The sequence below is a fragment of the Apteryx mantelli genome, chromosome 9, assembly GCF_036417845.1.
Source record: "Apteryx mantelli isolate bAptMan1 chromosome 9, bAptMan1.hap1, whole genome shotgun sequence".
NCBI lineage: Eukaryota > Metazoa > Chordata > Aves > Apterygiformes > Apterygidae > Apteryx > Apteryx mantelli.
In genome coordinates, this window is record NC_089986.1 from 3239983 (window position 1) to 3253109 (window position 13127).

Genomic DNA, 13127 nt, shown 5'->3' on the forward strand with positions numbered 1-13127 from the left:
ATGGGGAAACTGAGGCAGGGAGAGTATGAGTTACTCAAGGTCATAACAAAGGGTAGTTGCAAAGCTGGGAATAGGTGCCAGGTTTCCCAAGCCCCAGACCTGTGCTCTATCCACTGAACACTTAAATGATTTAGAATAAGGCATTTGGTTTAGTTAAGTAAATGGGGATTAAACGATTAGATTTTGGAAAGCTGAGGGGTTTAATTGTAAGCATCATTGAAACTTTGAATTCCAATTAAAACATTTTGAAGTTTCTGTTCCACAAAATGCTGTAATTTTGAAATACTCATCCTAATGTGGAATGAAAACAAATGGGAATATTTTCTGCAGTGCAGAAATTTGAATTTAACAAATTGTTACTACCAGGTTTACAAATACTTAATACCTGAAAATAAGTCTCATAAATGTTGTAATTAGCCTTTTTTTTTGTTGAACAAGTAGCGTACAAGATTTTTAGCCAGGTGGTTTAAACCTCTCAAAACAGAGAGATCTCAAGCTCATGTTGCTATTCAAATTTACAACCAGATAGTTTCCTTTTTATTAACTGCAATATGTCTAATATGCCACAAGATGTCTCAGTGCTGAAATACTAAAATGTATACAAGTTTTTTTTAATGATATTATTACGTTTAGATAAGGATTTTCAGTGTTTGGTTTGGGTTTTCCATAATACTCGATGGGGGCTTTTTAGTACCACATGAGAAAGAAAAGTGTATACCTCCTTACCCATTAGTGTAGAGAATAAATTATTTTAAATGTTCAGTGAACCTAATGGTTCCTTGGAAAATCTTAATTTTCAAGAAGTAAAGGCTTAGTTTATAGCCCTAAGTAGGTGATATCTAAGAAATATAAATTTTTTCTTATGCAGATTAAATGGAAGAGCTTTTGTTTTTTTTTACAATTTTAACTACTGTATTTTATTTCCATAATATTTAATTTTAATAAAATGTTACATATTTTTAATTATTCATACTCACTTGGGATTAATATTGTTTAAAATTACTGTGAGGACTCGGTCAGTTATTTGTATAACATTGTCTTTAAGGGTACGTTGTCTTACTAAAATCCACTTGGCTGTGTATCCTGGGCATGAGATCTGACAGACTTTTACAAAGATGAGGAGCCTAACATTAATTTGTTTACGAAATGCAATACATGTTTTCTCGTATCAAAATGAAATAAGGGACTGTTGCATAAATTTATGATGGCCCTAAACAAAATTAGACCTTTTCAGAATTATGAATCAGTTAAGAAAATGTTGAGAGACTAACATTCTTCAGTGATTAATGTGTATGCTCTAGATAAAGTAACTGCAAACTATTGATTAAGGCACAGTTACCCTTTAACAGTCAAGGACAATTGTTAGGGAGATTAGCCTTTCTCTAAATCAATGAGATAGTTGCTGTGGTCCCCAGGTATATTTTCTAAAAAGAAAGAACAAACAAGGCAAAGGTTTCAGAACTAAATGATTTATTTAAGATCACAAAATTACTTATTTTAGCAGATATTCTATGAGATTTGGGTTACTTATAGCAGTAGTATAATGTCTAGAAAACCTTCTCATCAGTTAGGCAGTATAAAAAGCAGAGAATAAAAAGATGATCTTTGCACCAGAGAAGGCACAGTCTAAGGCTGAAAGGCAGCAGATGAATAAAAAAGGAGAGTACAAGGAAATAATAAAAGAATACTTTCTAGTCAGGGCCTCATCATAAAACATATAACAGCATGTAACAACTGTAGTCAGGATTTTTGCATACATCATGGGAAAGGAGTGCTTTAAGGAAGGATCTGAGAGAAAACAAATGATTTTGCAAATGTTTGTGGACAATTGCTTCCAGGTATAAAGAGCAGCAGGAAAACAAGTACAAAAACACTCGATGAAAATCTAATAAAAAAGACCATGGAAACTGGCATCACCATTTTGACAATCAGTGAAGGACAGGGAAAGTGAGAACAACTTTGCTGTGCAGAGACACACAACTGCAAATATGTAACCGGGGGGTGTGGGGGACACAGGGGAGACAAAGGGTTTGGGGAGGTGTCTCCTGGTGACAACCTGACTTAGCATTAGATGTTGCACAATGTGAAATTACACTGCAGATACACTGTGGACCAGTGTGAGCGCTACAAAAATATTTATCACAGCTAAGAAGCAGATTATTGTAGAAACTGATGCACAAGATAATGCACAATTTGTTGAAATTATATACATTCAAGTAAGAAGTGTTTTCAGTCGTCTTACTGTTTTATGAGTACATATTTGCAAATAGTACCTGCAGTGTGATAGGTGTTTTATACATAGGGTCTCCACTCTCAAGAGTTTACAACCTGAATTACAGAGACTTAACTAGTCTAGACTTTGTGATCTGATGAAATATATATCTAGAATCCGTATGTCTGTGCTTCAGACCACAGTGTAGAATAGCAATACTTGAGCTAATTTTAAATGTAAGAAGTCTAATTGTTGCAGCACAGAAGTCGGCATGGGTGATGTACTTTGCCAAGAAAGCCTGTTTAAAACAATTTTATATGCAGACGGTGCTTCAAAATGCTGTCTTTCTGTGTACTGGGCTTAGAAATTATGTTTTAAATAGACAAATCCTTCCTTTAGTTGTTTCAGCTAATTTGTCAGAAAGGAGGAGGAGGTGGCAGCAGAGACACTTTGAGTAATTCACACAGCTGTAAAAACTTGCATTATGTGATGTTGTAAAAGCTTTGCCCTGCATTCCTTACACTCAGGAATACCTAAGGAATATGTTCCTTCATTTTTATTTGATTCTACAGAGTATTCAATTACTGAGAGAGTTGTCTCCAAAGAGAAGGATGGAGTGTTAACTGTCCAAATTTGCAATGGATTCTTGCACTGCTCCCCGCCTTCCCTTAAAACAGCCTTAATCCTGTTTGGTTTATATATTGGAATTCTTATTAGCTCCATGACGGCTATTTCAAAACTGAGAAAGCTCATCTTGATCTTGTGCTGCAATAATCTTATCAGTGAATGATCAAAAAGACAAATCCCATACTCCAGATTTGTCAACTTTTAAATTGTCCCACCCAAACATGTCCCAGTGGATAGCCTCAAGTGGGGACAGGATACAACATGCCTCACAAATCACAGATCCTGCTCTTTCTGTATTTCACAATCTCAGATATATGCCATGTATTTCTACATGGATGACTGTTCTGTCAGCAGAAATGAACAGGCGCAGCCAACCATGTGTGAGAAATATTAGCAGACACTGAAGGACTCATACAGTTTAGCTACAGTGATTTTACAACTTTTATTGCGGTTGCACAAGACTGCCAATATGCATGAATAGGAAGTGCAAGAAACACTAGGTTATGAGTTTGTGATTGAGGTGTGATTTGTTAGGAAAGCTAGTGAAAGAAGCTCCAAAACCAAAGCCACATAGGCAGCTGACTAGTGCTCCAAACTCTTTAAAGCCTTCCTTTCATCCTCTGCAAACTCTTCAACTCATAGACCACCCCATCTGCTGCTCTGTCAGTCAGATTGAAGGCCTTGCCACTCTAACGTTGGTTCCACTGCTGAGGAAGGCAGCACTCTTCATATTCTGATTTCTCTCTTTCTCAAAGCACCCTGAACCCTTCAAAAATCCTAAAACTGTTTTTAGTAAGCTGTCTGTGTAAGTTCTCTCAGAGCTTAGCTCTAATTTTATCAGCCACGAAACCATGCAATATGAAGTTGTCCAGGAATAAATGATGCTTTCAATACTATGGATTGTAGTTTTAGCTCAAGTAAAATTCCACTTTGTTATGATCAGAAACATAAAGACAATTCTGCTCATTATATTGTTCAAGAAGTCAAAAGATCTAAATCTCTCCACAGAGGATTAAGTTGTAAAATGCCTTTTTAACTTCCTTCCTATGATTTTAACATGTAATATACGATGGGATCGGATGTCAGACAATTTCTAGGCTTCCAGTAGGGACTGAACAGTGCCCTGGGATGAGCATGAGGGCCAAGGCACAGAGGCTGCGGCAGGTGCACAGGGGACCGTGCTGCCTACCAGCGCCTCTGACAACTGACCTTCCTTCAAAGGGAACCCCTGTGTGGCTGTGGGCCTGCTGCAGAGCTGCCATGGGGATGCTCTGCTCTATGTTCTCGCCGAATGCGGCCAGAAGTCCCGCTTTCTCTGCATCTTCCTACCTGCATAACACACCTTTCGGGGCCCCTTCACAAAACGTGGTGAGTGCTCAGGGAGGTGCTTTGCTCCAAGTGCAGAAGAAGAGGAGAGGAAGTTTTGTAACAGTGAATTCTCTGTCCACTAACTCCTCATCCTAAAGAAGCCTCCAACTAAGCTATTTATTCATAAAATACAGAAAAAAACAACTAACTCCAGCAGCAGCAGAACTAATTAAGTCTGGGTTCTCTGGATTTATGTCCTCTTGTTGGCTTTCTTTTGACTAAAATGGAACATTTATCTCCCAGGGGATGTCTCTTGTACCTTATCAGCCTTTCCTTCAATGGGGGCACCAGTATGGTCACCTTTCTCTGTCTCACTGCTTTTCTTAATTAAACTTTTAGGCATGTAATTCCTTTGAGAATCCTCCTCTCTGTCCAAATTGATTAATATTTAAGGCTTAAAAGTTATTAAAAAAAGTAGGGGTCTAGGTGGACAGATGACATGGCCAAAGTGTCGCTTCTTTTGGACACCAAGCTCATAGAAAACCCAATATTTAATACATGATATTCTGCAAAGTGAAGGGAATAATTTTACTTTCTTCAAAGTATAATGGAAAAGATTTTCTTCAAATCAATATCAGTATCATTTCATCTAATTTGATAACCTGAAGAAGGGACTGTGTGCCTGAAAGCTTATTCACTTTTTTAGCTCTATTAGCTAGTCTATTATAATATATTATTTCTCCCTTCAAAACTTGCTTCTTGTCTAATTAGAGACCCTGGTGCATTCTCATTAAATCTCTCAAGGAGTATTTCTCCCTGAGAAAGTCCTGAGGCCAGTGAACTAGATTCAAATTTATAATAGATACATGATTAGATTAAACTAGTGGGAGAATTAAATATGTAACATGCACATGCAAATGTTTATAAATGTATTATTCTAAAATACTACATTATTTAACATTGAATTATTAGGATTAGAAAAATAATGTTCCCATTTCTCAGTCTGTTGCAGACTATTTTTTTTACCTTTTTTGGGACAGATGATGTTATTTTATATTAATTCTAAATCATCAGACTGGGCAATGACAAGTCTGACTACTTGCTCTCCATTTAGAAATGTAGTCTCAACATGACTTAGGATCTAGCCCACGGTATTTACTGTCGGTGTAAATAACTTCTGTTGAGAAACCCTCCTTTGTTTACTATTTCAGCAAATTCACCTGATGACTTTTCATCTTTGAATAATATATGCATGAAACAACAGCGTATATCTGCTCTCCTTTCTGCTTCACCCTTCTATAACTTGAAATTCCTGCTTTTTATTAGTAAGAACTACCCGTAAGCTTCTCATGTGAATTACTCGGCATATACCTTTTGTCACAAGAGGAAGGCACACAAGCTGACCTGTGCCACAACTTTTCCAGTGAGCATAACTGGGAAGCTCCTTTTGCCAAGGGACTGCTGAGGCACAGAGTGATTCAGTGACTAGCCCATGGTCAAAGATTGCGGTGCGTGTAAGGAAAAAAAATACAGCTACCTAAGCAAGCATCCTAACCACAGGAGCATTCCACCTCTGCCGAGATTGCTCAAGAAGGCAAAAATAAATGGTCTGGATTTACTGCGAGTGTATAGCCAGTAATTAGATGGTCTCTTTTCTCAGGTTTTTGAAAGAGCAGGCTCTATTAACTTTTTAGCCTTAACATTTAAACTGTTTTTGATGGTTGATACTGTTCAATTAGTCGTCTTCTAGTTATCAATCTATTGTTACCTTAATGGCATTCAGAATACTCATTCACTCCTTAATGAATCAGGAAATCTGAATGGAAAGGTTCATTTGGAAATTTTTCCAAAAACTGTAGTAACAGGAGTAGCCATTTTTTTGTCACTTTTTTATGTCAAATTTAATCAGAAGAAAATTTATCAGTAACGATCTCAGGTGGCTTCAGTAAATGCAGGACACAATCCAGCAAGATCGATAAAGACTCCCCAACCAGCCTGCTCCCCCTCCTCCTCCCCATGCGCAGCAGAGATCAGCACTTTGCTGGATTGATCCCATGCTGGCTTCCATAGTCCTGCTGGTGGCTAACGATAGCAAACAGCAGTAAGAAACAAAGAAGGGGATACATGAAAATCTTTAACAGAGTGACATCAAAGCTACACCTTACAAATAACACATGAACTAAATTTTGTCTGTGGCTTGGTGAAGACTTGCTCCTGGTTGTGAAAATCGATATGGAGGAAGAGGTTCTAAAATGCAGTACATTTACATTTGCAGTACATTTGAAACAAGTATTTCAAATTCATAGGTTCACAGGTACATAACTAAGAGTTTAAGCTCTAAAATAACTATATTTTTACATGAGAAATACATCCACAGAGCACAACAACATTGAAACAACATTTTATCCCTTGCTTTTCTTGCTGAATGAACCTCTTATCTTGGCTATTGTGCTTTTTGACAAAATACTTAAGCATTTTAAGCACTGCTCACCTATTTTGTTTCCACTTGCTAAAATTCAGAAGCTCAGTTCTGCCTTTTTTATCATTCAGCTGCCACACTTCTGAGTTGAATAATCCCAGGTATACTATTGATAATTAAAGTACTGCAGAATAGTATCTCAGAAGCATATGCAGGTAGAACAATATAATTTAAAAGTGCTTTATAAATATTTATTTAAAGAGTTTCTCCAGAATCAAGCATTTTCAGATTTAGTCTGTACAACAACACGTTGATTAACATTCACCAGAATTTGATGATAGAAATTCTTAAAGTTTTTCATTTTGCTTAAAAATTGTAGAAGTATCCTTTGATCTCCTGTGGTTTTTTGCAAATACAGTTAGTCTTTGGAGAGCTTCTGACAAACCTTCTCCTGTGATGGCACAACAGGGTTGTACATACCAATTTCTGTCACTGCAGTACTTCTTCATATTGAATCTCCTGGTTACTTCCTCAGCATTCAAAGCTCCAGGCAAATCCTGTTTGTTTGCTAGCAAAACTACTGGTACATTTTTTATAAATTCATTCTTTAAAATGAGTTCAAATTCTTTCTTCGATTCTTCCAGACGTTGCTTATCAGAGCTATCCACAACATACAGAAGCCCATCTGCATTTTCCAAGAAATTGCACCAAAGCCGCCTCATTTTTTGTTGTCCTCCAACATCCCAAAAGGTCAATCCAAAATCTTTCTCAGTTTCAATCATATCAACGTTAAAGCCAATTGTTGGAATTGTTAGAAAAACATCATTGTACTTTAACTTGTACAATAGCGTCGATTTTCCTGCAGAATCAAGTCCTAACATTAATATATTGCCTTGTTTGACTTTGGAGTCTTTGGTGTTGTGGAGGCCCATTTGTGCTGTGGGATCCTGTATTAAAGCCTTTAAAGTTGGTATTCGCTGTCTTCTGTGAAGCCGATTTTTGGTCAGTAAGCCTTCTTTCTTCCTCTGTGAGATGAAGTACAAAGCATAAGGAAGAGGAAGAAGCAGCCTTGTGCTATGAAAAATAAATAAAAGCTCTGTACAAATACATTCTGGCTTTTATCAACTTGATAAAAAGCAAATGATATTTGTGAAGGTGCCAAGCCTGTGGGTGGAGCAACTATGAGTAACGTACTGATTGGCCACAGAGCCCAAAGGTTACAGTCTTTGAGCGTGTTTGAACAGTGAACCAGAGTTACATGATCCTCCTTCTCGAGAATTTAGGAATTCTTCATCTATTATAAAATTGTGTATGCTGAACCAGCAGTGGGCTGGTTATACTCCATAATCCCTCATTAGCTTTCTCCCCCTGTTTCAGTGTGTACCCAGAGAGAAATCTCTTTATATTACTCTATTAGCATCCTTTTTGGAAAAGAAACCTAATATAAACACAAACTTTCATGGAATTTCTGGGAACTTTCATGAAATTCAGGCTATTCTCTCAAATCTCTGCCAAACCAGGATATTCTGTAACTACTGCATGCTTTGATAACAAGAGATATGTAATAACTTAGGCTTGAGAGTGAATTTTCACTCAGATCAATTACATTAGGTAAAGCAAGAGGCCAAGTGCAATTTGAAAGCCTGTGTCTCTTCTCCCCTAGAATCCACCAACTTGGATCTCATACCTACAAGGCTGCAGTGTGTAAAAAGTGAATATGGCGCGGTCTGCAGTGGAAGGGACCGCATGCACTGCTAGGAACAAATCAGGGAAGTAACAGACCGCATTTAGGGGGAAAACCAAAATGCCATTTATTACACCCGAGGCCTGTTGCAGGCCCTCAGGACGAGAAGTAGGAGCCTTCCTGCGAGTAATTCTCCTTCACCGTTAGCCCCCATGCCCACTTCCTGCAAGGAGGGTGTCATTTCTCTGCATCTGCCGCAGCCTGGCTCTGTAACTGCCCCCCCCCAGGACTGAGCCATCGCTTCCTAAGGGCGCCCCCGGGGCCGCGCTTTGCCTGGAGGTGCGGCGACCGTTGCGCGCGTGGCGCGGCGACCGTTGGCCATAAGGCGCGAGGCGCGACGGCCGTTGCGCGGAGGCGCGGCCGCCCGCCCTGCCCCGTCTCGCCCCGCCCCGCCCTTCCCTTCCCTTCCCGCCCGCCCCAGCGGCTAGGCGAGGGCGGCGGCGGCGCCGCGCAGTACGGTAATGGCGGTCGGGAGGCAGCGGCGGGCTCAGGGCGCCGGGGCGGAGGCGGCTGCAGGCAACGGCCGGGCGGGCGGGGGTGCTGGGCCGGGCCGGGCCGGGCCGGGCCGTGGCAGGCGGCGAGGGGGTGGTGCGGGCTTCCAGCGGGGCTGGGCCAGGGGTGCGCCCCCCTCCCCATGGATTTTCGGAGGGAGCAGTGTTAAAACGGTCTGCCGCTCGCTCGTAGAGGAGAGCAGACAGATAGCGTGCCTGGGCGTGTGTTTTTGAAATTCGCCGAGGAGGGGGCTGGAGGTGGTCACCGCGAGCGGGAGGCAAGGCCTGCCGAGGCGCCGCTGCCGGGACCTGCAAGGCCGCTGCAAACTTGTGGGTGAGAGGAACAGGACGGAAGGAGCTCTCTGGCCGGCAGCGATGCGGTTGGGCAGGTTACTTCCAAACGCTGAAACACCCCCTAGGCAAAAGGATAATAACGTAGGCGCTTAAGCAATAAAAATAAAAGCACTTGCTCAATCGTGCTCGTACAGTGTTTGGGCGATGTTTTCAGAATACTGTTTGCAGGGTTTCTCAAGTATTTGGCTTTGGTTGGAATATCCTAAATAAAGCTCGTGTTAAACAAAAATATTTTAAGAAGTCAAAGTACTCAAAAAGCCTTATTGTTAACTAATTTTGCCTCTTGCTTTTCACTGGTCTGTTAACTGCAGAATCCTTTAACATCAGTGGCTAGTGCAGAACTGAGATGTGTTGATGAAACTGGGCTGCTTGCAGTTCTTCCCCATAAAGCAGATTCAGAGGTTAAATACACTGAAATAGAGTTAAGGGAAAGAAATATACCCATTCGGGAAAAAGCATTTTACAAATGTACAGTAATTATTTAAAAAAAAAATCTAGCTCTGAAAACTACATACAGAAGAAAGGCAAACACTAAATCACAGAAAAGGAGGGTGAAGGTACTTGGAGAACCTTAACTCTGCATTGTCAATGCTGCTCAGTAGGAGAGCAGATTTATTTCAGTTTTTGTGCTCTTGAGTTAGACTAAACTGATTTATAAAGAGACTGGTTTCTTTCATTTTTTTTTCTCTTCCTGTTTTTCTTATTTCCTTGTTTTTCACTGGAATCGAACACTGAGCTTAGAATGACATATGTGTCCAGATGCATAGTTCAGAAGGATAGTGTCTCAGAAACCTAGTGTATGAATACAAAATATTCTTGTATCACCGTATTTTTATTTTTTTAATATAAAAATGAGAGGAATTTAACTCTGTTTTGTGTAATTTCAGCAGAGGGCAGTAGATTTCCTCTTAATTCTACCTTTTGGGCTGTTTCCTCCTTAGTTGCTCCACACATACTGGAAAATTGCCTAGAAAAGAAAATTAAGATTGTTTGGACAATTTGAAGTGATAGCAAGTCATTTTTAAAGGTTATTTAAAGTATTTTTAAAAGTGTTATTGTATTAATATCCTTTAAACTTAGTTATCCTCATAGCCTAGCATCTTGCAAAAATACGTCGAGCTCCTGTTGTTAGCAAGCCATATGAAGAAAATGAGAGGCCAAGAACTTTGATACCTTTCCAAATGATTTGTGGCAGTGACTAAAAAAAAATTTAATTTTTGTTTATATACACCTATCATTACAAATATGTTAGGTGGTTTTTTATCTTTAAATTGAACTATCCATTGGTTATTATAATAATTGCTAGAATTTAATGATTATGACAGTTTGCTACTTTTTTCCTGTCAAGAATGTCTGTCTGCATTTCATATTACTCTAGCTATAGCAGAGTGTGAGGAATGCATCTAAAATTACTATAGAGCGTGTCCAGCGCATCTTGCCTTAAATGCGATTGTCTTAAAATTGATCTGTTTGATCTGTCAGCATAACCTCAAACTTAAGTTTGAGTCCTGCCAGCAAGCTGTGAACTTGCAAGCAAATGAAACTGTTTCTCTGAAAAGAAGTTTTGAACTGACATTGCTCCCTGCTGCTTCTCCTATCATATATCAGTACAACTAGAAAGCAAAAAATGCAGAAAAATGGAGTATAAAAGTAGTAGAGAACCTGTCTTGGGCATATCTGTAATTTCTGCAACTTTACCACCTCCTAGCAAAATTACTAAGTGACCTATCAAACCGCATCAGCTCAACCTCATTGCTTTGGATAACTCTTGGTTTAAGGATTTGGAATAAAAAGAGATGGGACTCTTTTGTTACCTGCTGTGGTTAGGATTTCTCATTTTATTGGCACTTGTATTATTTTCTGTGTGTGCTTGAAGCCAGAGTGCTTTGCTTAATGGTTTTGGAAGATGACTGCCCTTCATTGTAAGTTCTCAGCACTACACTAAGTAGCTAACGTTTTGGGAGTGCAGTTTCTACCACTTCACCATTATAAAAGCTTTATTTTGATGAACCTGTGCTAGCTTGCAAACAGTTTAGCTTATTACTTGGGGGATGTAGCTTTATATATCCAAAAAATGCTGTGTGCATTGTTGATCATCCTGCTTTTTTGAGTGAGCTATTCCTGCCATTTGATGCTTATTTCATGAGATTGGTGCTGCTGCCCTCTGCTGCGTGAATGGTCACTGATAGTCTGCTGGACTAAGCAACTCATTTACTGTTATCCATTCTTCTGTTTTCTCACTTTCTCAGCTGCATGCTCAGCATATGTGGTAGTTGTTGAAATTTCACAAGTGAAAGAATTGCCAGTTGCTGTATTTCCAAAATGGTAAGACAATTTAGCATTGGTGTTTCTGAGAGCAAGGTGGTGGAGCGGCCGAAAAGGATAACGTGGGTAAGATTTATGGAACAGAACAGCAGCGTTTGTGGAAACTAGACACTAAACTTTTATAGTTTCTTAGTAGGATTCCTAACTCCTTAGGATTCATACAGCATAATACTCAGCATTTTATAATGCTCGTTGTGGATTCCATGTGGTGCAGGCTTTTAATGAAGATCTGATAGCTTTAAGATTGTGTTTTGCATAGTGTAGGCAAAGAATTTGAATTGCTGATTTACCCTCTTCCCAGATTTTTCATTGCTTATTAGATCGGGCATTGGTCTCTAATTCTGTTGTTCAAAATGTCATAGAATCAGACTTTTTGTCAATAAGGAATTGAAATCTTTATCGACAGAATTTTTTTCTTTCAAGATGTAAAGAACTGACCAAATTTTGATATGTTTTTCCTTTAAGTTGATCATCAAACCCTGAGAAATATTATTTATATAAAATCTAATACATAAGCACTGGTATGTAACTTAGATTATTTTCTTCTAGTATGTATTTTTCATATTGTTCAATAAAAATCAGGTTGGTGTATGAAGAGAGAAGAATTAAGTATCTTCTTTTTTTCTTCCCATAAAACTGGGAAGTAACTATCAGTTTGGATCCCATATAAAGAGGGGAAATCATCTTGAGTGTTTTGCGATTGTAATCAGCTTCCCTAAATTACTTATAGTTTGGACAGACCCTCTGATAGCTTTCTCTACACTTGCCAAACTTTAATTTCATTTTGCTTATATATGTTTAATCCATGTGGAGGTAAAAGAATTGACAAAAAAATCTGAGCTTCTAAGCGTTTTATGAACTAGGGAAAGATCATCAATCATTTTAGGAGGTTCTTAATGAAACTCACTTGTTCATCGGTAATTAGGTGAGATGCCCCCAATGAAGAACTGATTCCTGTTAGCCCTTTAGTATTTTTGAAGTAATGCACATTTGAGAGAGATCAGTCTGAAATTCTTCTGTTTAATAGCTATTTGTATAAAATGGCTGTAATACACTGTCAGGGATGCATGATGCATCACTGATGAAATAGGGTCCAAATACTTGCTTTAAAGGATCATCTATTAAGGTCAAATCATATGTAGAAATACAAGGCAGGAAGGCTCTGGCAAATCAAATTCACCTAAATTCCAGAAGATTATGTTCTTTTTTTGTAAACATTTTATACCAAAAAGCTCCAAGTCCTGTGGTGGTATTTTCAAAGATAGATAAGTTAAAGTGTAATTAACTAACTGTCTTGTGAAATTGAACCTTCCCATCATCTTTCCAGAGTCTTTGTGGCTGCTTTACAGTGCAGGGGAAAATATTATCACTGAAAGCATTAGAGATCATCTGGAACTCCCACAGTAGGCCAAGGGAGTTTCTTGCTCAGCTGTGAAACTGCATCTCAAACTGGCTCCTGTGCATTTAATAAGACATGGTTATCGCTTTGGCGTAACGATATCTAATACATGTTCACAAGATACATACTTTTAATAAATATAGTAAAGGTAAGCACTGTTCTGTGGCAAGGACAGGTATTTTATTTGAAATATAGTTTTGGAAAGATATATTGGTTTGAATTTATAATCTTGACACTCTAGTAGTATC

General features: G+C 38.8%; 2 protein-coding genes across 4 annotated transcripts in view; one reads left to right on the plus strand and one right to left on the minus strand.

The window, feature by feature from the left end:
• Window positions 1-13127, plus strand: part of B3GALNT1 (beta-1,3-N-acetylgalactosaminyltransferase 1 (Globoside blood group)) — a 29974-nt gene that overhangs the window by 12482 nt on the left and 4365 nt on the right. Inside the window, exon 1 of one of the 3 annotated variants that reach the window (XM_067301576.1) lies at window positions 8734-8768. The exons of 1 other annotated variant lie outside the window; for it this stretch is intronic. The gene's annotated coding sequence lies outside the window, so the exon portion shown is untranslated. Of the gene's footprint in view, window positions 1-8733; window positions 8769-11394; window positions 11547-13127 lie in introns of those variants that run through there. One more of the 3 variants, XM_067301575.1, reaches the window with a different exon arrangement.
• ARL14 (ADP ribosylation factor like GTPase 14) lies at window positions 5970-7683 on the minus strand. Its single transcript, XM_013955498.2, has one exon. The coding sequence runs from the start codon at window positions 7496-7498 to the stop codon at window positions 6914-6916; it is 585 nt and encodes a 194-aa protein (XP_013810952.1). The 5' UTR covers window positions 7499-7683; the 3' UTR covers window positions 5970-6913.